Consider the following 26,391-nt stretch of genomic DNA (forward strand, 5'->3'; position numbering starts at 1 on the left):
AATATTTTCATTTAACTTTTTCTTTGTTTAAATGGGGGTTTATGGTGTTTTTTCATGGAAAATAGCTCATAATGCTCTAGTGACTAGAAGAGGATTATCTTATGAGAATCTTTGTTCTTTTTGTTGGTCAAGAGGTAGAGAACATTGAGCACGTTTTGAGGCTTTGTGTGGCAGCTAAGGAGGTTTGGAATGCCATACTCCCAGATGTTGTTTGAGCAAATTTTGGTTCTTGGCTGATCTCCAATTTAATTTCCAAGTTGCGGTGTAATGGACATAGCTAATCTTAATTTGTTTTTTGGTGTGGCTATTGAATATATTTGGAAAAATAGAAACTGCAGGATTTTCGAAAATAGAGTGGCAGGGGTGGTGGAGACTCTTTGAGCATTGTGCAGAATAGGAGGCTTCAATTGTCTCCTTCGATGGTTCCTTGTGAGTTCCCAAATCCTATAAAATCCGATGATAATAACCATGCAAAATGGAGATAAGTAAATCCGTCCTTGTTCCGGCCAGTTGCCATCCCTGGCCCCAACCCCTTTCATTTTTAAATTTTTTTTGTCTCCCAAAACGCGGTCGTTCTATTGTTCTTCCTCTACAACGGTGTTTATAGTTTAACCCAAATTACCGAATTCTGATCGGATCATCTCTAAACCCTAGATGGACCTTCTGAAGCAAGAGCTTCTCAAGAAGCGCCAATCCCTGGCGCAAGACACCGGCGGCAAGAAATTCTTCAAGCGCTCCGAGATCCAGCAGAAGGAAATCCAAAAACTCCGCCAGCAAGAGAAGCGCGAATTGGAAGCCAAGTCACTAAAGCGCCTCGCAACATCCTCCGACACCGCCGCCACCGCCCCGTCCTCTTCATCCACCGCCTCCTCCTCGGCCTCGTCCACTATCGCCTCCGCCTCCGCCTCCCTCACCGACGAGCAAAACATCGACAACCTCGTGCTCCCGAAACCCGAGGTCATCCGCCGCCTCCGCTTCCTGAAGCAGCCGGTCACGCTCTTCGGAGAAGACGATGACGCCAGGCTGGACCGCCTCAAGTACGTCCTCAAGGCCGGCGTCTTCGAGGTCGACAGCGACATGACGGAGGGGCAGACCAACGATTTCCTGCGAGATATTGCGGAGCTGAGGAAGCGCCAGAAGACCGGGATCCTCGGCGAGAGGAAGCGCCAGAAGGCCGACGACGGTGCCGCTCAGGACCGTGAGGGTGGAGCCGGAGATGATGACTTGAGCGACTGCGGCAGCTCCGAAGGTGCCGAAGCGGACAAGGACTTGAAGCGGATGAAGGCGAATTTCGAGGAGCTTTGCGATGAGGATAAGATTCTGGTGTTTTTCAAGAAGCTGTTGAATGAGTGGAAGCAGGAGTTGCGCGAGATGCCTGAGGCGGAGAAGCGCACGGCCAAGGGGAAGTCCATGGTTGCCACGTTTAAGCAGTGTGCGCGTTACTTGAATCCGCTGTTTAAGTTTTGCAGGAAGAAGGTGAGTTTTCTTTTTTTTACCTCTTGGTTTATGTTATCTTTGAATTTTGTTTGGCATTGCGGATTAGTTGTGTGTTGGAGATCGCACGTCAACTAGATATGACCAAATTAAAGTACATAAGTGGGGGCAATGTAGGATTGAGGTAGACTCAAACCCAAATTTTAAGATCATATTAGAATTTATCTTAGATAGTGTTAGTAATTTGTTTTAGTTTAATAGAATATTCTGAAGTGTAAAGCAATTTTGAATCAAGAGAGATGGAGAAGTAAGCTGTTGTCATTGTATTGTGTCTTCGGAGAACTGTATGCATGACATCTAGGTGTTGGCTAGAGTCTGTTGTGATAGTATCTTCTATTATGATTTTTGGAATGGTTGGAGTGTAAGTAAGACCATTCTGAGGTCATATGTATGAATCTGCACCATCGTTGTCAATTGTGCGCCATAGTGGAGAGTAGCAGAGCGGGTCATCCCTAGACTACTTATAGGATTCAAATAGTGGAGCGTGGCCAAAATAGCTGCTTTTCACGGGCTATAGCTTTGCTATCATGTTATGGGCTTCAAAAACACATTTTTACTCCTGAAATGCTGAAAGAAGGTTGTTTAGTTTGGATAGAATTGTGAATTCTCCCCCATTTTCCCACACATTTTTGCTTCAGAAACATAATAGGATTTGAAATCCTTCTTCCTTGACCATTCCACTTAAAGTTACCTCTGTTCCTCCACATTTTACACGATTTATTTTTCCTGTTTTTTTCCTTTAGACTTCATAGTTCTCATTTGCTTCTTTTTTTTTTTTTTATCTAATTCATTATGCTCTTTTTCTATTAATGTCACCATCATCTTTAATTTCTTGACTTCATTACAATGTTCTTATTGCTTCTAGATTGATGGTGAATGTGTGTAATCTATGACTTATTATTTATCAGTTTTTTAGGGAAAATAATTATTATTTTCCTCCCAAAAATCTTTTTCAAGAAGCTCCAAAGAAAAATCATATTTGCCCCCAAAATAAGCTGATCCAAACACATGCCAAAATGGAGACTAAGTGGCGTGATTGATTGATATAGCCAACTTTTCTAGTTGGATTAGGATTTTTGTTATTGTTGAAAACTTGAAACTGGGAGTCTAGGACAGGTAAGGTATGCATATTTTTGTTGGTGTAAAAATTGTTGTGTAGGTGTAGTCCTTGATGTTGATGAACAGAATTTAATGACCAGAAATGACAATAAAACTGCATTAATGGTTGATTATCCCACACCTCCCTCTAATCTAGCAATCGTGTTGAGAAACTTCAATGGTAATAGTTTAGCCAAACTATTTAGCTTGATCATATTATGGTTAGTTTCTACTTTTAAAAAATATGATATTATGCTTAGTCTTGATCATTCTATAGGATCATGCACAATCAGAGCCTAAAAATGATATTTTGTCGGGGAAGTAATAGTATAGTAAATCCCTTTAGAAGGCTATATTCCTTGTTTTAGTGCATACTACTGTTTCAAAGTAATGGATTTTGTTTGAGTAGCAAGCTTAAAATTTTATTGTTGATAAGATATGTGTCAGTGTTGCATGTTTTCTGAAGCATTAAACTAATGGAATGTATGCGGTTACAGGTTCTTCCGGATGACATTCGCCAGGCGCTATTGCTGATGGTTGAATGCTGTATGAAGAGAGATTATCTAGCTGCAATGGACCATTATATCAAGCTGGCCATTGGGAATGCACCCTGGCCTATTGGTGTCACTATGGTTGGTATTCACGAAAGATCTGCCCGTGAAAAGATCTACACCAACAGTGTTGCTCACATCATGAATGATGAGACCACTCGCAAGTACTTGCAATCTGTGAAGAGATTAATGACATTTTGCCAACGCCGTTATCCGACATTGCCTTCTAAAGCTGTTGAGTTCAATAGTTTGGCAAATGGCAGTGATTTGCATTCACTTCTAGCAGAAGAGAGATTTAGTGGGGGCAATCAGGCTTCTGAAGAGAGGCTTAGGATAATGCCTGCTCCAAGAGACATCTAGTTTTTAATGTTTTGCTGAAATGACATCATCGTATGATGCATACTATATATGTTTAATTGCTAGATACAGTCTGTTTGTGTCTCTTATTGATTGTATAAAAGGAAATGCATCTTTTAAAATGGCGAAAACATGTAAAATTCTGATGGTGTCTTCAAAGAGGCTGTTGCTTCCTGCAACACCAAGTTGTTTCGGGCATCCTTTTCAGAACGTTTTTTTTCTTTACTTTTCGGATTGGTCATTTTGGAAGCCAAAATTTCTAAATGTACTTTTATATTTAAGAAGTAAAAAAAGAGGTGCAGGAAACAGCCAAGTGTTGGAAGCGACAACCATTAAAAGATTAATTTATTTGTTTGGATTGTTATTTTTTGTTTTGTGACCAAGAGGCATTAAGGGCTTTTATTTGGTTTCCAATCAATTTTCCTCCGGGGATGAGCCTTTTTTTTTTTTTTGAAAGAAAGTGGTACGTCAAAAAATTTAAGGCTTAACTATCTTAAAAGTCACATACTATGATTTATGATTGGTTATCAGTTTTAAAAAACTTGACTGTATGATCATTAAACTCATAAAAGAATTAAAATTGCATTTTGATCATTACTTTTCGTGCATCCAATTGGTTGCTTAGTAAACATAAGAAAAAGGGAGAAATTTGGCGTATCTATAAATTGTTTAAGTGAGTGTCTTTATTTAAACAGCTGTCAGAAAGCACCGAAGATTGTAGATGTAATCAAAATCAAAATAAAACTACATTCACTTTATGTAATCTCCATCTGTCAAAGTTTCATTAGGAGCTGTGCAGACAAGAATTTTTATTTTGGTTGTGCATGACTAAACAAATGGGACTCAACTGATGGATCATATGTCATGCTGAAGGAGAGGGGTAAAATAACATAAAGCGTTGCCCGAGAAGCAACCAACAAAGGACAGGAAAAAAGATAAGAAAAATAATTTTTTAAAATCATGTTACTGTTTTGTTGATTAATGTGAAATATCACTTATTTTGATGATTAATCTTAATCATAAAACTTGATTAGTAATTTTTAGTAAAATCTTACCTTTGAATTATGTTCTGTTCATGACATTTCATGGAAGTGAGACATTAACCAAGGATCGGAATCCAGTTTTACTGTGAACGGGACGGTGTAGAAAAAAGATTCTTTTAAAAAAAGAAAAACTTTTTGTAGGGAGGTGTACAGATGGAGTGAGGTGAGCCATGTGATGGTCCACGTGGCGCTAAGGCGAGAAGCACCGGCACTGAAACGCATAGGATCTATCTGCAGCGGTACATAGCCATAGGCAGAGAGAGAGGGTGAGGGTCGTGTGAATGTGAAGAAACCAAACAAAAACGAAACGAAACGAAACGAAACGAAACGAAACCACTCACTCGTGTGTGTTGGTGGGTAGTGTGCTTGCTACTATACCATGGATTCCCATTCCCCTGTTCTCACCTCAACGACGTCGTTGTCGTCAATGTCGAAGCGTCCGTGTCCGTCCCAAAACCCTAGAGCGGAGAACCTGGGAGAGGTGGAGCGTCGGCTTGAGGCGTTTCTCTCCCTCTCGGACGTGGCTTCTCTCTCCCTTGATCTCTCCTTCGAGAGGCTCCTCCAATCGGTCCCCTCCGACGCCGACTCCGATCTCATCGATCGCGCCCTCAAAATGGCCTCTCTCCTCCTCGACGCCGCCAAACACTCCTCCCGCAAACGCGCTTCCAACCACAATTCCCTCTCCTGGCCCCTCCCTCCCGACCTCACCATCAAGGTCACTCTCACTTTCCTTTTTCATTTCCCTCACCTCTAATTTTTTAATGCCACCTTACTATACCTGTTTGTTTTCAATTAATCTGTTTTCGTTTCAATTTCAATGTAATAATAATAATAATAATAATAATCATGTTATGCTACGCTTCAAATGTTGCTCGTAAAGAGTAGCGCTTTTCCTCTGTTTCCCCTTGCTGTAGATTCGTGCTTTTGCGTTTCGTGTTGCTGAGCTAATTAATTAAGTCGGTGGATGTGTTGTTTCAACGCTGTTGATTTTTCCCCTTTTTCTCAGGGAAGCGTTTTCTTTATATTATGGAAATGGTTTTTATTGAATATAATAGGATTCGAGTTTTCTCTAAGTATCGAGTACAACAATGCTCTACATCAATGAAGTGCTTGTGGAGGAACATGCAGAGCACGAGTCTATGGGTGCATTTTGTTTCACGAAAAGATTGAAATTTCCATTGCTTATTATGGGGAACTACCGTAGGTTTTAAACGTGCTTCTGCGTGGAAGTGATGAGTAAGCTCTCTCTGGGTACTGATTCTGATCTCGTTGTACAGGTGTTCTCGATGCTTGATACCCAGAGCCTGTGCTATGCTTCGGCTGCTTGTTCACTGTTTAGCAAATGTGCTAAAGATCCTATGTGCTATGCAAATCTTGATTTGACGACGCTGGTTCCGAAGGTTAACAATGCAGTTGTTGCCACGATGGTTCAGCGAGCTGGAAAGGCACTAAGGTATGAAAATGTCCTTTCCGTGCTATGTTTTTTTGTTCCTGAGCAAACTTTGATCAACTGCACACCTGGTGGTTTTGGTGTATAGTATTTGACAGTACAAAATGAATCACCTATTGCACTTGAGCTGACCAAAGTGTGTGGGGGAAGGGGGGGTGCTTACATTTCATCACTGATTGTCTTTATCTGCTCCTATTAGAATTTGTAGAACTAGTTTTATCATTTGAAGTGTATATTACCATGTAAACTTTGTTAACTCTTTCAACCGTAAAAAATATCTTAGCTTGTGTTAAGTGTTAACTTCTTGGGCCAGCATTAGAATGTGATCTTTCTTCTTTTTTTTTCCATGTGTCATTATTTTCTCACAGAAATCTATTTTAATTCTTTTAATAAGGTCTCTTAAGCTTGGTGTTGTCCCTGGCGCTACTACTTCACTTGGATCTTGTCCACCATTTGCTTGTACCATCAGAAATGCTATTGTAGAAGTATCTAACTTTTCATGGAATGATAAGAGATCTCGACAAGGGAGAGAGTCATCCATTCTCACAAGATGCTGTTTAAGCCCTTTAAGTGGGGATGGCGGTGCCCCAGGGTATGTTTTTTCATGGACTTCAGTATTCAGTATGTTTGGGTGACTTGTTTTGAATGGGCTCTTACATTTTGTTTTTGTAGGGCTCTTTTGAGAAAGTTGCACTTGTACAATATCGAGAGAATGGATAATGCATCCCTTGGTGCAGCATTGTCAGCATGCCCTTCTCTCCTTGATTTGGAAATTGTTGGGCTGTAAGTTTATTTCCTTCAACTCTTGTTCTTTCCCTTCTTTTCATTATAAGCATTGTCTCACTGCTACTGGATTTATGGTATGAAAATGTCATTGGTTAAATTAAAGTGTGTTAAACATGAAGAAAATGGAACTCTTTTTATGATCAGTGCAGTTTCCTATGATCTGGAGTATGTACTATTTTAAATTCCATCTGCCACATTTAGGCTGGGAATTCTGGTTGAATTTGACCAGGAATAGAACGAAAAATGATAAAAAGACTGATGTATTTTCAGTAGACCTCTGAAGTGGTCCAGAGGTAGACAGTGATACACTATGAAGAATTCTCACATGTAAGTCATGTCATACTAGCAACTCTTCTTCCACATGAGCAATGCGTGAAAAATACAAAAAATCCTTAGACTGTGTCTTCAATTCCCAATTGTCTGTCAATACTTTGGGCAAGTGTCAAGCACTGTAGGAGCCTGATACAGCCTTCTTCAGCCAAATGTCATGGAATATAGGTTGAAGTCTTCTTGTGGCAGGTAATTGCAGCATGTAAGCAATCTCCCCGTTCTCTTGGATTGCTTGATAGGGCCCATTGAATCTTGGACCGAGTTTCTCATTTCTTTGCTGGGCCAAGAATTAAAACCTATAGGGCCAGCCGGCCAGGCCATCTGTTCTCCTACCTGCAAATCCTCTCTTCTCATCGGTTTGCTGCATTATGCTGTGCTGAGCTTGATGTTAATTATCCTTTGACTCATCCAAAATTAAGTCCCTTGTAGTAGAGATTAGAGAGCTGGTTCCTACTTCATAGTCCATGATTGAGGGAAATGTATACCCTCTAAAGACTAAGGTAGGGTCCCTTCCATACAAGGCTCTAAAGGGTGTTGTTTGTGTTGAACCAACATTCAGCCCAACTCAATGATTGTGGCCACTGCTTATACATACCTTGTGAAACAGCTTAAATATCCAAACATCTATTTACCATCTTAGTTTGCCCATCCATTTGTGGATGCTAAGCATTGCTGTACTTTCGGATTTTAGTTTCCACTCGCTTAAATAATTTTGACTAGAAATGCCTGAGCAAGATATGGTTCCTAATGGAAGTAGGGAACATGTAATGCCTTACTATTTCATATATAAAAATATGGGCTATCTCCTTGGCCATGAAAGGATGAGCTAAAGCCAAAAAATGGGCATATTTGGGCAGTCTATCCTCCATGCCAAGGTGTTATCCTTGAGCTTGGCGGTGGATAGACCATTGATGAAATCCATGGAGACATCACTCCACATTTGGGTCAGAGTAGGCAATGGCTGCAGGAGACTGGTGAGGGACTGGTTTTGATGCTTATCTTGTGTACTTCACATTCGGCTATAAACTGCTGGATATCTTTCTTCGGTCCTTTTCAATAGACAACCCCAGATATTCTCTTAGATGTTATGATATCTGAACAGACCTAAGTGTCCTCCTATGGTTTGTGAATTCTGATAGCAGCAAAGGAATTCTAGCAAAAGTCCTTGGGATAACTAACTTGCCTTGTAAAATAACCTGCCATCTTCAAAGCATAGAACTTGGGGTTGTGCAATTAGATCTTTTATGAACTGATGTAATTTGACATTAGTCTTGTAAAAAGGAGAGAAACTGAGGGATATTTGGACTGAACCGTGTATCTAAGTACACAACGGATGCTCCTTTATATAGATTAATTAATTAATTATAGGAGATATTGTTCGTATAATTCTGAAGATATTCTAATTATAGGAGATATTGTTCGCATTAGGAGGATGACCACTGCGCTGGAAGTCGATGTCAAAACTGGCGCCAGATGCGCTGGTTCAAGGCGCTGTTTGCCTAAGTCAGGCACAAAAAAGAGGATGCACGTGAGGGCATGTCAGATCTTCGATGTGGCCACCATCACCACCGTTGTGTAGATCGGTAGGTGGCAATTTGAGTGATGGGGTCATTGGTCGGAAAGGTCACCAGAAAAAGATAAGTGGCGTTGGAACTTGGAGAAATGTGAAATAAGTTGCTGGAAAAGGAGATAGGGTTATCATAAGAAGGGTAGCGAGCACTGACTTTTTGTTATTCCCTCTACCTAGTTTTAGATACCATGTAAAATAAGAGAAAATATAGAGGGATAATAGGCTGAAAATCATGTATCTGAGTACACAGCAGATGCTCCTTTATATAGATTAATTACAATTAATACAATTAATTATAGGAGGTATTGTTCGTATAATTCTGATATGATAATAAAGACAGAATATGAAATTGATCCTATTTTGATTGTCAACAAGTCTGAACTTCCTCCACTTGTTCCTGTTCAATGAAATGGACTCTTGAGATGGTAGTTCATCTTCCATAAAAGTGAAGCTGCTACCTGGTTGTCATTTCCAGGATAATAGTGGATTTCAAAAGTCAAAGCCTAGGAGTTCAGAGGTTCATTTGTGTTGGTCTTCACCCATTAATCTCTCCAGTCAGTTAGGAATTTTGAACTCCTTCAATGGGGAATAATATTGTCACTTCTGGACTGTAATCACTTTAGCCATCAATTTTTCATGAACTGACTTTAATGAGCTTTCATGCTATATTATTTCTCTTATCCCTTTGCTGGTTGTATCCATTTCCTCAATTAAGTCTCTTGAGAAATTTGGCATGGCAAGTATTGACATGGACATCATGGCTGATCATAAAGTTTCAAAGGTCTGTTGTGCCTCTTGACACTTGAGATCAATGAAACTTGCCTTTTTATTTTTCAATAATTTTGTAAAGGGATTTACTATTTTCCCATAATTCCATGCTAATTTTTTGTAGTACTCCATGAATCCCAAAAATCCCCTGAACCTTTTGAAAGTCCTTAAACATGAAGAAAATGGAACTCAGATCAGTTTAACTTCGTATGATCTAGAATATGAATTATTTTAAATTCCATCTGCCATAGTTAGGCTGGGAATTCTTTCTGCTGAGTTGTGACTATGAACTTGGTTGGTTTTATAGCAATATCTCTTCTTTTAAACTCTGTTGCGAACAAGTGAATAGCATTCAATGTGTATCTGTATCTGTGACTTCACATATTTTCCACTAATTCATTTCTTTTGAAAGAGAAGGTTGTTTCTAAATTGTATTTGTTGATGGTTTTTTTTTTCTCTCTTGAACTGCTAGCCATGTTGAGCTGAGGCAAACATTAATGTCAGTTAGTGCAAACTGCCACTTGATAGAGCGTTTGTTTTTTGAGTCTTCTAAAACAGGTAACTCACTTTCTCAGCTATATTTTACTTTTTAGGGCTTTTGATATCTCTACTTATGTTTTTTTGATTATCAGGTAGAGATGACAGCTTGAAAGCGCAAACCTGTTTTGAGCTGGTAAACAATTGTCCTCATCTAACTTCTTTATCCCTTAGAGGGTTTAAGCTACACGATTGCAAAGTTCGCGTCCTGGTTAAGGTATGTTTTCATGAAAGTATCAATTTTCAATGTACTATGTTTCAAGTTCTTATTCCCAAACCTATTTTGCATTGTGCATTGTGCATCCATTGGAGCTTTTGTTAACTATGACAATCTCTTGTTAATTGAGAGAATTTTCCTTTTATTAATTTTATTCATTACAAGATACATGTTTCCCTCAATATGTAGTGTTCAATTTCTGCATTTTACTTTAGTTGTACTCAACTTTAGTTTTTATTTATTTTTGTTGTCTTTGCACTTTTTACACCCAAAGATTATCTTGAGTTCAAGTTAGAGGCATTATGGTGAACTTTTGCTGCTTGTAACTTACCTGTTATCATGGAGTGTAGAGTATGTGCGGATGTTTTATAATAATACAATTATTTATGAGCTTAAATCCATTTACTGCATTTCGATTATCAAAAACTGGTGGGAAAATTTAATTTTTGAATAACAATTTTGCAATATTACATGCTACATAATACATATCGGTGATCATTTTGATGCTTTCAGGGAAAAGTGAGGGCAGCTTATCTTAATGTTCTTTTGATGAGTGATTTGAAGACTACCATTTTGTTTTTGAAGTTCAGTTGATTAATTTTAAACTAGATGGCATTCTCCTAATTTTCCTATTTATTATTGAAGTAAAAGAAAAGCCCCATGTTCTCAGAGTTATTAATTCCAAACTTCATGTGCAGGGATTTAGGAAACTGAAATATGTTGATTTTTCAACATCCTATTCAATCACTGGTAACTTCTTAAGGTCAGTTGTTTCCAACAAGGCTTTGCTAGAGCCTGTCTGATTCTGTTGATCAGTTGAGATTTATTAAAAATACTAAAACCTTTATTTTCCAGAAACCTTGGAAGCTGCAATGGTGGGAACTTACTTGAGGTCTTAATTTTAAGGGATTGCATGCATCTCAAAGAGGTAATATTTTTAATACATTTCTACTTTTTTTCCCTTTTCCACCCAATTGCCTCTGAACTGAAATACTAATACTTTGTGCAGATGGAAGTCGCTAAGCTACTGACTGCAATTCTTGCAGGAGATTTCAAATTGCTTGTACATCTTGTGGGTATATAGAAATATATTTACCTTGCTAAAATAAGAGTGAAGTTTGTGCTAGACTCTCAATTTTGATTTTTGTTGTCACTTTTTCCTTTAATCAGGACATATCCAATAGGGAAGGCTTAGCATCTGAGGCTGACTGGTATCACAGGTGCTACAACTCTAGGTAATGATTGTCATCTATGGATGTGTTACTTCGACTTTCTAAATGGCTTATTTTTTAATTCTTTATTTATTTACAAATTTGGGGCTGTGTTCCAGTATTATGCCTATAAAACAGGTTTTGGAAGCAAGACCTGATATGTGTCTGGTGGCTGAATATCCATCAGCAGAAGGAAGGTTAGATAGTTTTCACTTTTAGAGTATTTTGGATTTTGGTGCACTTAATTTCTTGCAGGCGGAGGGATTTTTTCTTTCATTCTAAAGGTCACCAATTGTTTGTGTTTCTGGATTGTCTTGCAGTTACATCGAGACATTCGATGCTGATATGAACAGCGAGATAAGTTTGCCATCACAATTGAGCAGCCACACGTCAGATGGATCAATTTTTATGAGTACATCTGAAAGCAGCTACAATAGTGATCAAGGAAGTGGCAATGAGGATGGTCAAGATGCCAACTATGTGATATATGAGGAAAGCTCAGATGAGATTGACTTTTTGTCCCTCTAGGGAATCCTCCTTGTGAGGCATCAGTTTAGAAGGACAATAATCTAGTGAACTTGGTACTCTCTCATTGTCTCTGTGGATGCGGGTGCACTTGTGTGTGTTGGGGGAGGGGGGTTACAAGTTGATTTCTAATGTATAAAAGCACTGGTGCCTTGAGGTCATTAGTGAAGAAAACAAAACTAGGAAGTAATTATTGAAAAAGAAAGAATTTATTATATAATAAATACAAAAATCATTTAATACTTGTTTAAGGAATTAGAAATATTTAATAGGGTGTAATAAATACTCCTTCACCATTGTCCTCAATATACTTGCTTGACCCTTTAATAAAAGCATTTTACTAGGATAGATTAGCTTTGCTTTTAGGTTTTGACTTTGGACAACTATGCACTATGAACAAGTTTGAAAGCTTACGTAGAATATGATGTTTTGGAGATTGTCATGGTTGGCACGTGACAAGTTTTGCTGTCTAGTATCCCATATTGGAAATTGGAGATACCTAACACGTTTGTGTCCACAAAAAGGGATGTTACAATACAGTTTGATGCTTTGAAATTAATTCCTGCTGTGTTTTTTTCCTTCTAAACTCAATGTTTGTTCGCCTCTTGGCGTTTCTTAATATTGTGTTTTGAATTTATGGACTAGGGGAGCGGTAGGGGAAGAACGATGCCACAGGATGGATGTCAATATGGATCCTGGATTTTTCAACTTTCATTTTGTCCTTCTCTGTGTTTTGAAGTTCTTCATTTTGTTTTCAATCTGGGAGGACAATTGGAGATCAGTTGCAATTTTTTAAAAGTTGGCCTCTGTTTCCATATTTGCAGAAACGTAAATATACTGCTGCTCCATCCCACTAGCTCCCCCCCAAAAAAGAGGTTATTTTCCCTCGGCATCAATCCATAGTGCCGGGATTTATTTTTGGTTCTAATGTAGGAGAGGTCTTGAGTTATGATGTATCTTGTATCCTTTTTTTAGTTAATTCGCAAATAAAAATTATGTAAACAATTATTTGTTTACTTTTTATTAGTAATAATGGGAGATGGCCAGGTCATGGATCATTTCATGATGAATGAACATGCCCTCCGTTGATGAAACACATTCCTGTTCGTGAGAGGTGACATCCTTGAAAAATGTAACTCGCACTTGTTGCATCGTTGCGTGTAGGTATAATACACAAATTATGTAAGTGATGTAATAAAATTCTTCCTACTGGCTCCTAAACTTGACAAAATTACTTGAACTTACAGTAATTACATATGAAACTGCTCTCTGATCTGATGACTTTCCAATTCTTAGCATTGCAAAAACGGATAGTTGGCATGTCAGGTTCCAATATTTGAACAGTTTCGGGTTTTCATAAAACTCAGTTTTTTAGTCGACTTTATATTACATTTTAGATTCTCGACTTAATTCCATGTCTTTAAAAGAAAAAAACGCCCATGTCAGGATATTTTAAAACCAATGAAAGATGATTTTTTCTACTTATTTACATATTAATTTTCATATACTGTTTGCATAAGAGTTTTATACTATTAAATTAATTAAAACTAATGTAGTTATGATTTGTAAGAGTTTAATTGTACAAATTAACAAACTATATATATCGTTTTATGATTAAGTGACAGTATAATTTTGTTTTAAATGGTGCATACACTATTTTTTTCTATTATATTTACTTTGACTATGCAGTTTGTTTTAAAATGTGTAAATAGTCGAAATATTAACCATGTAAAGAGATTTTACGCCCCATCTAATTCTAAATCATCTAATTCTAAATCATCATGTAGATTAAGTTTTTGTTCATTTTTATAATAATTATTTTAAATGTTATATTAACATTAATTTTTATTGGTTGTCAGTGTAATTTTATGTTAATAGTGCATAGTCATTAAATATATATATATATATATATATATATATATATATATATATATATATATATATATTATAAAATTCTATTTAATATCTAATGTGATGTTTGTTTTAATTTAATTTTAGGAAAAGAATTGTTTTTTAAAGTTATTTTTGAAAATTTTATTTATGCAAAAAGTGTCATAATTATGTTTTAATTTTTGTAGGACCATTTTGTTAATAAATTTGTAATGTTTAATGATCAATTTAATATTAAATTATAAAACAAGACATAATACTTGCATTTTTTTATACAATATTAAATCAAAATTATCATTCTTTCATGACTAAATTGTTATTATTTTATAATTTCAAAAATAAAAGTGACTATTTATGTTTGTTTTTACATGAGTCTTTTTAGCCTTAACTCATGTGTTAGTTACACTTAAGTGATGTAAGTATTCTTTATAGTTATAATTAGAAATGTATGTTAGGTCTAGACTATCCATTAATCACTGAACGACCTATCATACCTTCAATTTTGATGTTTATAAAATTATAAATTATCAATAAATTAATGAGTTGTTGTTAAGTGAGTAGGACCAAGTTCATAAAAAAGCTTACCTGTTATTTTAACATCTACAACTCTAGTAAGTGGCATCCATACTTAAAGTGAAAAACAATTTTATAAGATATATTGAGTGTCCAACGCTTTGTTAAATAATTGCATTCACTTATTGTGAACCAAGTTCATAAAAAAGCTTACCTGTTATTTTAACATCTACAACTCTAGTAAGTGGCATCCATACTTAAAGTGAAAAACAATTTTATAAGATATATTGAGTGTCCAACGCTTTGTTAAATAATTGCATTCACTTATTGTGAAAATTAGTGTTTTCACACAGAACTGTTTTTAGTTATATCCAATGAACTTTAAATTATATGTACACTTATTTTATATCCTCACAAATGACGTCCAACAAGGTACTAAAGGATTATAAGGGAAGTGTACGATCTCGCTTTTCAAATTCCAACTTTACCTCTATTTATTTGAATTGCTAACATTTGAAATTTAAGAAAAAAATAAAATAGAAGAGAATATAAGGTATTTGTAGAATATTTCTCAAAGGTCATTTTCGTTGCAAAAGAGGAGCACATGCAATTATCAATACTTTTATTTCCATCATTGTCATTCAGAGCGCATCACATGTTTCACCTCTAACTATGAGACAACAGACATATCAATACTCAACACTGATGCTGTGATGAATCTTTCAGTAAAGTCTATAAAAGACGTTTGTTTTTTTAGAAACAAGTGTCGAAAAACAATTAAGTGAAAAACGAGCACAAGTTGTCTGAAGCAAACGCTACATATTTTGAGTGGACGATATATTTTGCACTTGATCTTCTTTACTCTTTTCTAAGTAAAGTTATTTGTATCCGAGCTTAATTGTTTATTCACTCTTAGTGTTGTTAAATTATTATATTCATTTAAACTTTTGTTTGTGAAAACAAAAAATGATTTAATGTTAAACAATACTTAGGTGATCTTAAATTTAAGGAGAGTCTAAGGGTGTGTTAGAAGTGACAAAGAGAATATTTGTATAGTCAGGAGTAACAAGACAAAATACTTGTTTGTAATCGAAGTTTTGATTAGTAAAATTTTTTACAATCGTGTAAAAGAAAACTAGCGTAACTTAATTTGAATAAATCAGTCTAAATCAAATTTTTTTACATCTCTTTTAAATAATTTTATTGAATATTCTTTAAGCTTATCTCAATACATTTTTCTCAGCAAGTCTTTATCTGAAAAATCTTTGTAAAAATATTGATTTAGTATTACTAAACGACTAAACTTGATTTTTTTTATTGAACTTGTTTTTCTTATAAGTGGATAACACTATTGCATCTATCTTTATGAGCTTGTGATAAAAGTTTTTATTTGCAAAAAATTATTATTTTTGATGAACACTATTCAATTCCCTTTGGCATCAATCCCAGTGACTCCAAAGGTAAAGAGCCTTCGTTCTTGGACGAAAATGGCGTGGTCAACGACATGGAGGGTTACCTCGACTACGACTCTGTCTGGGACACTAAACCCTCTTGGTAAGCTTTCCCTTTTCCCTTCTCTTCTTCCTCACCATTAATATATAATCCACACCATCAATTTTTTTAATCCCTAAAATTGACAAAATGAAATAAAATAAGTATGTTGGACTCCTCAGTTATTGGAATTGTACATTAATATTGGACATTTGAAAACATAATATAACATTCTTTTTATGATATTTAGTAAACTTGCTTGGTTGTTTATCCTTTCTCGTATTCTGTTTATGTGTCAACCCTGGACAATAGCGCTGACGGGGGTATCAATTATTGCCATTAGTTGGTTGTTTTTACATTCGGTGATAATCACTTCACTCATTTCCTCCCTAATTTGTGCATGGTGGTATATTGTAATAAGACAAATTAAGGAGAAGGAAATAGATGTTGCTGAGTCATCAATTCAAGTGTGTAAGGGCCCACATGGAATGCAAGAGGATAATTCTGTTATGCATGATCCGGAATTACAGGGAATGCGCAAAAGCACCAGAGCACGCAAGGCCAACAACCAATTGAAGGATTTCGTTACTTCTTGAGTAGTTAAATAGAAGAGCTAAGGGTACTTAGGGAATATCGTGTGAATTGTGAATCTAATTTCTCTCTCCCAAAAACTTTCCCTGTATTCACAGCTTGTACTGCAAATCCCTCTACAATTGTAGAGGTTGATACTAGTTTCAATCCAAAAATTCCTTAGCTCTCTATATCACTCTCTGTATCATTTCATTGGTGCTTTCATCTCACCATGGCAGACAACACCAGAATGAAAGAGCTCGCCACCGACGTGAAGAAAAACGCCGACGATATCAAGAAGTTGTACGATGAAGTTCAGATCCAGTTTGAGCGTTTTGGTGCTGTGACGGATGCTCGATTTCAAACCATGGAGGATCTGCAATCGTCCACTGATGGGAAACTGGATAAAATCAACGAAGCTCTTTTGATGTTATTACGCAACTCCTCTCAGACCTCTTCCCATGGTGTTACGAACTCAAACAAAGCTCCGTTTCAGGTAAGAAATGTCAAGCTCGATTTCCCCCGTTTTGATGGCAAAAATGTAATGGAATGGATTTTTAGAGCTGAGCAATTTTTCGATTATTATGAAACCCCTGATAAGGATCGATTGACTATCACATCTGTTCATCTTGATCAAGATGTGGTACCTTGGTTTCAAATGATACAGAGAACACATCCTTTTAATTCCTGGGCTGAGTTCACTCGTGCCTTAGAATTGGATTTTGGACCTTCAATCTATGATTGTCCTAGAGCTACCTTGTTTAAGCTTAGCCAAACTGGGACTGTGAGTGATTATTATCGGCAATTTACTGCTTTAGCAAACAGGGTCTATGGATTAAGCACTGATGCTCTTGTTGATTGTTTTATAAGTGGCTTAAACCCCGATATTAGGAGAGATGTGATGGTTCACACTCCTATTAACATTGTGAAAGCTGTGTCCCTAGCAAAAGTTTATGAAGAAAAATACACTTCCAACACCAAACCACAAAAATACCAAAACCCAAACACTCAATACCAAAATAGAGCTCACTTCAATTCAAATAAACCAGAAATCAACCAAAAACCAACCAATACTCCCTTATTACCAACACCCCCTACCAGACCCATGGACATTAACCAAAAGAATCCAAATATCAAAAGAATCACCCCTGCAGAGATGCAATTAAGGAAGGACAAAGGACTGTGTTATTGGTGCGATGAGAAATTCTCATTTAGCCACAAGTGTCCTAACAAACACTTGATGTTGTTGCAATCTGACCATGAACCAGAAAATGCAGCAGAAGAGGAAACAGAACCACCAGACCAACCACAAAACATCATAAACCAAACTCACACAGAACATCACCTATCCTTGAATGCAATGAAAGGAGCCAACAGTCTAGGGACAATGCGTTTCATGGGGAAAATTGGCAAACTCCAAGTACAAATACTTATTGATGGAGGGAGCTCTGATAATTTTGTACAACCAAGAATTGCGCATTTTCTGAAATTACCAGTGGAACCAGCACCCTGCTTTAAGGTGTTAGTGGGAAATGGACAGACTATGACAGCAGAGGGGGTAGTGACACAACTCCCTATAGTCATTCAAGAGCATGAAATGTTGATTCCTGTGTACCTTTTACCTGTAGCTGGTGCAGACTTAATATTGGGGACAGCTTGGTTGGCTACTTTAGGGCCTCATGTGGCAGACTATTCAGCTTTAACTTTGAAATTTTTCCACAAAGGAAAATTCATTACATTACAGGGTGACACAAGCATGGGACCAGGTCAGGCACAATTACATCAGCTGAAAAGGATGTGTAACACTAGAAGTATTGATGAAGTGTTCACTGTAGAGAGAGTACAAGCTGATGCAGTCAATGACGTATGGGATGAGATACCAGCTAACATGTCACCTGAGGTGGCTGTGATATTATATACTTACAGAGGTATTTTCAAGACACCAGAAGGACTACCACCCCAAAGACCTCAAAACCATGCTATTCCTTTGAAAGAGGGCTCCAATCCGGTCAAAGTTAAACCTTATAGGTATCCCCACAGTCAAAAGGAGCAAATTGAAAAGATGGTGAAAGAGATGCTAGATCAAGGAATCATTCAGCCCAGTAATAGCCCTTTTTCATCTCCCATTGTGTTAGTGAAAAAGAAAGATGGAAGTTGGAGGTTTTGCACAGACTATAGAGCTTTAAATGCCATTACAGTTAAGGATAGTTTCCCTATGCCTACTGTAGATGAGTTGTTAGATGAACTTTGTGGTGCAAAGTATTTTTCGAAGCTGGATTTGAGGTCCGGTTACCACCAAATCTTGATTCAACCGGAGGATAGACACAAGACTGCTTTTAGAACCCACCATGGTCATTATGAATGGCTAGTTATGCCATTTGGGTTAACAAACGCGCCAGCAACCTTCCAATGTCTCATGAATCAAATTTTTCAACATGCTCTGAGGAAGTATGTATTGGTATTTTTTGATGACATCCTTGTGTATAGTACCACTTGGAAGGACCACCTCACACATTTGGAAGCAGTTTTACAGGTGTTAGAACAAAATACCCTGTATGTAAAACTATCAAAATGTGTTTTTGGGGTTGAGGAGATAGAGTATCTGGGACATGTGGTGTCAGGGAAAGGGGTAGCAATGGAGGCAACAAAGATTGAAGCAGTTCTCAAGTGGCCAACACCTCCTAACCTGAAACAGTTGAGAGGGTTTTTAGGATTGACCGGCTACTATAGACGATTCATTAAATCGTATGCCAAAATAGCAGCTCCTTTAACAGACTTGTTAAGGAAAGATTCATTTTGCTGGAATGAAACAACACAAGAAGCTTTTCAAGGGCTGCAACAAGCCATCACATCTGCACCTGTATTAGCTCTGCCGAATTTCCAACAAACTTTTATCCTTGAAACTGACGCTTCAGGAATTGGAGTGGGGGCAGTTCTGCACCAAAATGGCCACCCGATAGCATTTTTCTCAAAGAAGCTGGCACCACGAAACCAGAAGAAATCAGCTTACTTTAGAGAAATGCTCGCTATAGCTGAAGCCATCGCAAAGTTCAGGCACTACTTATTGGGGAGTAAGTTTATCATCAGGACTGATCAGAAGAGCTTGAGAAGCTTGATGGATCAAAGCCTACAAACACCTGAACAACAAGAATGGCTACACAAGTTTCTGGGTTACGATTTTGTCATTGAGTATAATCCAGGAAAGGAGAACATAGCTGCCGATTCCTTGTCCAGAATGTTCATGATATCGTGGTCTGAACCAAAGACACGATTTATGCAACAATTACTAGATGAAGTGAAGAGTAATGATAAAATGCAGGAGCTCATAACTCAATGCAAAGATCACCCCCAGCTGAAGCCTCACTACACGACCAAAGAGGGACTGCTTTATTGGAAAGGCAGGTTGGTTATACCAGACGCTTCTAACTTGATTCAAATGATTTTGAAGGAGAATCACAGCTCTCCTATTGGGGGACATTCAGGAAATTCTAGAACCATGGCTAGAATTGCTTATCAATATTTTTGGCACAATATGAAGAAAGACATCGAACAGTTTGTGCAAAATTGTGCTATATGTCAGCAAGCAAAATCTTCTCATAGTTTACCAGCTGGGTTGCTCCAACCATTGCCCATCCCATCTCAGGTATGGGAAGATGTAGCTATGGATTTCATTACTGGGCTACCTCCCTCTTTTGGCTACACTACAATAATGGTGGTAATTGATAGATTGACAAAATTTGCTCACTTTGTTCCACTTAAAAGTGATTACAGCAGTAAAACAGTTGCAGAGGCTTTCATGAATTATATAGTGAAGTTGCATGGAATTCCAAAGTCTATAGTTTCAGACAGAGACAAGGTATTCACTAGCGATTTCTGGAAAAGATTATTTGAGATACAGGGTACAACATTGGCCATGAGTTCTGCATATCACCCACAGTCAGATGGACAATCTGAAATTCTCAACAAGTGTTTAGAGATGTTTTTGAGATGTTTCACTTTTGAGAATCCTAAGGCTTGGTATAAAGCTGTAACTTGGGCTGAATACTGGTACAATACAGCTCACCATACAAGCATTGGCATGACACCCTTTAAAGCACTCTATGGGAGGGACCCTCCAGCTTTAACTCGCTATAGGCCTCAACCAAATGACCCTATTACGGTGCAAGAGCAGCTGGTAGAAAGAGACAGAACTCTACAACAGCTCAAAAGTAACTTGGAAAGAGCACAAGTTTATATGAAAAATCAAGCTGACAAGAAAAGGAGAGATCTTGAGCTGCAGGTTGGAGATTGGGTGCTGGTACGATTACAACCTTATAGGCAGCAATCTGTTGCTTTGAGAAAGAATAAAAAATTGGGTATGAGATTTTTTGGACCTTTCATGATAATAGCTAAGGTAGGTGTTGTAGCCTACAAGCTCCAATTACCAGAAGAAGCAAAGATTCACTCAGTTTTCCATGTGTCACAATTGAAGCCTTTCAAAGGAGGGACCACTGAACAATACATGCCACTTCCCTTGACAATGACTGATATTGGGCCTATTGTACTACCTGCTAAGGTACTAGCTGCACGTGTGATTCAACAAGGAGAGTTGAAGATTCCACAGGTTCTTATCCAATGGACAAACATGCCACCAGATGAATCCACATGGGAAGGGTTGGAAGATATGAAAGCCAATTATCCTAGCTTCAACCTTGAGGACAAGGTTGTCTTAAATGGGGATGGTATTGTAATAAGACAAATTAAGGAGAAGGAAATAGATGTTGCTGAGTCATCAATTCAAGTGTGTAAGGGCCCACATGGAATGCAAGAGGATAATTCTGTTATGCATGATCCGGAATTACAGGGAATGCGCAAAAGCACCAGAGCACGCAAGGCCAACAACCAATTGAAGGATTTCGTTACTTCTTGAGTAGTTAAATAGAAGAGCTAAGGGTACTTAGGGAATATCGTGTGAATTGTGAATCTAATTTCTCTCTCCCAAAAACTTTCCCTGTATTCACAGCTTGTACTGCAAATCCCTCTACAATTGTAGAGGTTGATACTAGTTTCAATCCAAAAATTCCTTAGCTCTCTATATCACTCTCTGTATCATTTCATATATCTCCTCTATTCTTATCCCAAGGCTCATGTTCTACTTCTACATGGTATTAGCTTTTTGCATTTGAGAAAGTTATGTGGAGTGTGGAGTATAGGAGAGGTTCTGCTGTGTTTACAAATACTGCACAAAATAGGAAAAATACTTTATCTTAAAGGTAATTTTACTCAGGACAGACAAATGCTAACTAGTACGGCAAAAATAAAGAAGTAGAAAGTGTTAATTAGAAAAGAAAATAGTATTTATTATATTAAAAATATATAAATTATTCAATATTTGTTTACTCTACCTTAACCAATATTTTAAAGATAAATTACACATAAAGGTTTCAATTCGGTAGCCCTTTTATTTCAAAATTTATTCTCACCTCTTTTGAGATTTAATTATCATTGTACTAAGAGAAACTCCAATGCATTTGTTTATATTGGTTCTTAAATTTAAGCAACCTGATAATACCATTGAAGCAAAGGAGTTCTTATAGAAGTTGCTTACATAAACAACTACAACTAAGGTTCTTTAAGCTTTAAGAAAATCAAATTTTCAAGTTAAAATGAAGGTTCTTGTGTGAGTCAAGAAATAAAACAGAACTCAATAAAAATAAGTTAAGAATTCAAGTGAAGGTGAAAATTAGTAATTGTTCTATATTCTATGTGATAACAAGAGATCTATTAAAAGAGAATTAAAAATTTAAATTGAGTTCTTGTATTGAAAATACACTTAGCTCTGCTTCAAGGAAGGTAATTGAAATTTACTCCGACCTCCCTTAAAGTGTCGCTTTTGAAATGAGAAGGGTGTCAAGTATAATTTGGCTAAACCTGAGAGGAGGCTTGTCAGCAAGATCCATATAATATTCCTTGTTTGTTGTCAGGCATATTCAGATATGATTGCTGAGCGCAGAGAAAAAGTTACAAATGGTGTTGAAAACACATTTGGTCAAAGGAAGAATCAGTGATTTGTATTATTCTTGCCCCTTCTTTCCTCACTCTTTGCCTTTGCTTGTATTTTCATATTCAATTACTGAATGGTACTCGTTGAGGCTTCCTTCATGTTATGTAACTGCCAATTGGCTTGGAGATCATAGGGTGATGTACAATTCTTGACAACTAACACTGTATAATAAATACTTGACCTTTTCTTCACACACTGGTCCCATGTGTATTAACTTATGCTTTGGTTTGGTTGAATTGACTTAGAAAATTGTTCCCTGAATGTATGAAAATATTTTTGTCAGAACTAAGAAGCAGTTATTTTACATAAGCTTTTGTCTATAGCTTATTCACAATTTTTATACGAAAAACTAGTCGAGAGTTTAGAAGATAGGATAGAAGACGGATATTCACCAAATTTAAGTTTCCTTCTTTGGAGATGTTCTTTACCTAATAAAAGTTAAAAGCAAAAGAAGTGGGAAGATTTTTTTTTAGTTATCATTCAAAGGTAAAAATACTCAAACATTTATTGCAGAGTCCACCATCATGTCAATATGTCATCGATAGAGTGGACGGCAAAATAATTTCGAAGCACTTGGGGGAAAATAATTGAAAATTACAGTGTTTCATCCAAAGATGATTCACATAGGAAAAAACATTATGAGATTAATGTTATCCCTTTGTAAATCAATTGGTGAATTGTTAAACAAAATAAATATTGGACTTGGCAATTTGGCATTGCTTCTCAAAGGCTTATAGCTTGGCCACTTACCTCACTCAGATAAGAATAATGCAAGCAGTTTTTTCAGACATTTACCCTAAAGTATTTAACCATCAGAGTTTGGGGTAAACAAAATCAGTTTCGCTCATTCTATCCCTCCCCTAATATGAATAGAAAAATATTCTCCCACGGTTGATGGAAACTTAACGAATTTCTTTCAGGTTGTGAAATTGAAACTATCAGCAAGAATTAAGTCTTGTTGAAGCTGTCAAACCTCGTGCTATTATTTTGGGGGGATTATTGAAAATGGAAATAGAAATCAATCATTTGAAGTATGCGCTTAAAGTTAAACGTCAAAATTAAAAAGTTCATCCAAACTGTCACGCCGTGTTTTTTTTTCCCTTAAATAGAGACTCCTCGACAATGATACCACTCAAAAGTTTTTATTCAACACACCTTTCAGCTCTAATTAAGTAAACCACATATCTAATAACTAATTTCTGCAAGAAGCAGATTCTGAAATTTAGAAACCGAAACAAAAATTTAGCAAAAAAAAAAAAAAAGAAGAAACCGCAAGAGATATTCCAGAAGTTCTAATGGAAGGAATTATATGGAAGGCTGGTGGTAAATATACGTAGCTGAATTGAAGAGATAAAAAAAGAGAAAAGATTTAATGACATGTTTGATTCTTAAGCTTACATAATCTTTGGGTTTTAGTCCCAATACATAGAAGTTACTCATTTTAATCCCTACACAACACTTTTTAATATGCTTTTATCTAGGGACTAAAATAGATTAAGAAGTGTATATGTAGGGACTAAATCAGAATAAAAAATACACCTATAGGGATTAAAGCGTAAAGATAGAAAATTTGTAAGACATAGAAACCAAATAACTAATTAAACGAAACAGAAAATAATAAAACAAAGAAAGAGATTAGTTTATGAGTTTCAAGTAATCTGATAACAAGATTGTAGAAAACTGTGTGGCTGGCAATACCAGTTTAGCACTCAAGAATAAGATATAATTATAAGTCCTATACCGACTACTCATTTTTCCAAGCATACAAAATGAGAGAGAATCCAAGACCTTGCAACTGGGAATCCCTGAACTGCTGAGAATAAGCCCATGTGGGAACAGAAGGATCAGAAACAGATTGGCTTGACCACAGCTTCTCAGTTGAAATGCAAGTTTGGAACATAAAAACTGCATTTCCCATAGCATTTCCAAAGAGCCAATTATGTACATCCCAAAACACTTCCACGGATATTCCATCCACCACGATGGTGTGATTGCCCCTAAACTTCCACTTGAGTTGCTTCACCTGCATCACTGTCTTCCTATCAATTCTAATCACAAGACATGGATCATTAAGCCCTAGTGTGTCACACTCAATTCTCACATCATGCACCTGGCCTTTGTCATAAAACTGAGCCTTTGCACCATAAAACTTCTTGCCAAAAATGTGCTCTCTCTTTGCAATAAAAACGGCTTCAGAGTGAGCACAAGCATAGTCACTGTCAATCTTCTTGCATGCCTCCTTTGTCAGATCCCCTAGGAGTAAGACCATCTCTTGATTGAACACAACAACTAAGTAAAAACCCTCCAACGGTTCTGGCCCGGAGCCAAATTTAGCACAGCTCAAGTCCCAAAGTATATCAATTTTATTAGACTCAACCTCCAAATTCTTTGACCCTTTCCTTTTTGAGAACAGCCACGGCTTTATGTCAACCTTGCAGAGGCAATGATTGCCCAACTCATCTATTCCCACACTCAAGCCTTGTCCCATCAAATTTTTGGTCCAAGAGACAGTGATCAAGCATGAACGGCCTCCTAACTTACACTGATATACACAAGTAACAGCATTTTGAGCTCCCCTTGTGGTGCTTGAATAGGAGGAATCTACTACCTGAACACCATTTTCTCCAAAACAAGAAGGAAACTCCTTCATGGCAGCAGCAGAAAATTATCTGAGCTTGTTTCCTGAAATCTGATCTTTATCAACTCATATGCTGGAAAAGATCATAGCTAATATTCTTCAAGATCAGCTCCAAAACTCTTCATTTTTCATCTGAGTCTATATATTTCTTTAGAATGGAATACCAGAAGAGGAAAGATAGAGAGAAAAAGTGAGATTTGCTTTACTTGTTAATTCTATGCTGATACAACTAAACTAAAAGCCAAAATGTATTTGAGAATTGGAAAGGAACAGAAAGGAAGGGTAAGTAAAGGAGAATTTGCTTTTTAGCACATGGGGTAGCAAAGAAAGTGAAGGAATGGATAAAGCCTGGAATAGAATAGAATAGAGAGAGTTGGTCAAGGCATGAACCGTGGCAACTGGATATGTATGTGCTGCAGAGAGTGGTATTTGTTTTATACATGCTCTCATCTTGCTCTCTCTCACTTTCTTTTAAATAATAAAAAAATGGTGCCAGGTCAAGTTTTCAAAATTATAATTATGTCACTGCTGAGAAGTAGAGACAATGTTAAAACTGTTCAAAATAATTGCCATAAAATAAAATAATTGAAATCATTAGAAATAAACGTAATATTTAAGAATGATATGGGATGCATCACTGGGCATTCTCTGTGAGCTGGTGTAATTAAAGTGAGTATGAAAAAAGGATGAGATTAATTATAATTAAATGATAAAAAATGTATATATATATATATATATATATATATATATATATATATATATATATATATATATATATATATATATATATATATATATATATATATATATATATGCAAGAGAGTAACCTTATTTAATATTTAATCATTTTTACATCCTTATTATTAAAAAAAATCTGAATTATCAAACTGTTTGGCAAAATATATTGGCAAATTTTTGTATATGCACAATTGGGGTTTTAAATATATCTTTTGCGATTAAAGTTGCAAGAAAAAAATATATCAACATTTTTTTTCAGTCATCAACAATTATTTTGATCAAGGATTTTTTGTTAGGCGGAATACCATAATCATACATGAGGATAAAATATTAGATTTTTTTGGTATTCTCTAGAAAAGAGGAGAGAATGAGTCAATACAGTGTATTATGGGATCAAGATATGAGAAGTGGAGGGTATTAATTAAGTGGGCTCCTTCTCAGTTGAATCATCATTCGAGAACTAAGAATGCATCTCTATATCCAACCCCCCAAAGCTTGGCTTTTTCCCACAATTAGTGGGAGCAATTGTGTTTAGACAACCAAAATCACCTTGGCAACAGTTAACTTATTA

General features: G+C 36.6%; 3 protein-coding genes and 1 long non-coding RNA gene across 5 annotated transcripts; 3 read left to right on the forward strand and 1 right to left on the reverse strand.

The window, feature by feature from the left end:
• The first annotated feature begins 74 nt into the window (after window positions 1–74).
• LOC114400523 (pre-mRNA-splicing factor 18-like) lies at window positions 75–3,644 on the forward strand. The gene is made up of 2 exons (XM_028363009.1): window positions 75–1,476; window positions 3,090–3,644. Exons 1-2 carry the CDS (start codon window positions 655–657, stop codon window positions 3,501–3,503), a joined length of 1,236 nt encoding a protein of 411 aa, XP_028218810.1. The 5' UTR covers window positions 75–654; the 3' UTR covers window positions 3,504–3,644.
• A 925-nt stretch (window positions 3,645–4,569) lies between these two features.
• Window positions 4,570–13,199, forward strand: LOC114400395 (F-box protein At4g02760-like). 2 transcript variants are annotated; one of them, XR_003663939.1, is made up of 13 exons: window positions 4,570–5,258; window positions 5,821–5,996; window positions 6,388–6,585; window positions 6,666–6,776; window positions 9,920–10,005; window positions 10,080–10,201; window positions 10,900–10,964; window positions 11,057–11,129; window positions 11,211–11,273; window positions 11,372–11,436; window positions 11,532–11,609; window positions 11,733–11,993; window positions 12,583–13,199. XR_003663939.1 is itself a non-coding variant. In XM_028362836.1 (12 exons), exons 1-12 carry the CDS (start codon window positions 4,923–4,925, stop codon window positions 11,938–11,940), a joined length of 1,581 nt encoding a protein of 526 aa, XP_028218637.1. In that variant the 5' UTR covers window positions 4,570–4,922; the 3' UTR covers window positions 11,941–12,496. The 2 variants fall into 2 exon arrangements, 1 of the variants encoding a protein (XP_028218637.1); XM_028362836.1 differs by lacking the exon at window positions 12,583–13,199 and having other exon boundaries at window positions 11,733–12,496.
• A 2,521-nt stretch (window positions 13,200–15,720) lies between these two features.
• LOC114399801 lies at window positions 15,721–22,635 on the forward strand. Its single transcript, XR_003663831.1, has 2 exons — window positions 15,721–15,894; window positions 22,365–22,635. It is a non-coding gene; the product is annotated as an uncharacterized LOC114399801 (long non-coding RNA).
• A 1,175-nt stretch (window positions 22,636–23,810) lies between these two features.
• Window positions 23,811–25,471, reverse strand: LOC114399687. Its single transcript, XM_028361899.1, has one exon. The coding sequence runs from the start codon at window positions 25,092–25,094 to the stop codon at window positions 24,189–24,191; it is 906 nt and encodes a 301-aa protein (XP_028217700.1). The 5' UTR covers window positions 25,095–25,471; the 3' UTR covers window positions 23,811–24,188.
• Between the last annotated feature and the right edge of the window lie 920 nt (window positions 25,472–26,391).

Source organism: Glycine soja, chromosome 19 (assembly GCF_004193775.1).
Source record: "Glycine soja cultivar W05 chromosome 19, ASM419377v2, whole genome shotgun sequence".
Classification (NCBI taxonomy): Eukaryota; Viridiplantae; Streptophyta; class Magnoliopsida; order Fabales; family Fabaceae; genus Glycine; species Glycine soja.

Bases quoted from the DNA above. Each gene is read 5' to 3' on its own strand.
- LOC114400395 (XM_028362836.1), top strand. From the start codon at position 4,923: ATGGATTCCCATTCCCCTGTTCTCACCTCAACGACGTCGTTGTCGTCA. The intron at 5,997-6,387 runs GTATGAAAATGT...TCTTTTAATAAG, and splicing joins CGAGCTGGAAAGGCACTAAG to GTCTCTTAAGCTTGGTGTTG. The intron at 10,965-11,056 runs GTCAGTTGTTTC...TTTATTTTCCAG, and splicing joins ATCACTGGTAACTTCTTAAG to AAACCTTGGAAGCTGCAATG.
- LOC114399687 (XM_028361899.1), bottom strand. From the start codon at position 25,094: ATGAAGGAGTTTCCTTCTTGTTTTGGAGAAAATGGTGTTCAGGTAGTA.
- LOC114400523 (XM_028363009.1), top strand. From the start codon at position 655: ATGGACCTTCTGAAGCAAGAGCTTCTCAAGAAGCGCCAATCCCTGGCG. The intron at 1,477-3,089 runs GTGAGTTTTCTT...ATGCGGTTACAG, and splicing joins TTAAGTTTTGCAGGAAGAAG to GTTCTTCCGGATGACATTCG.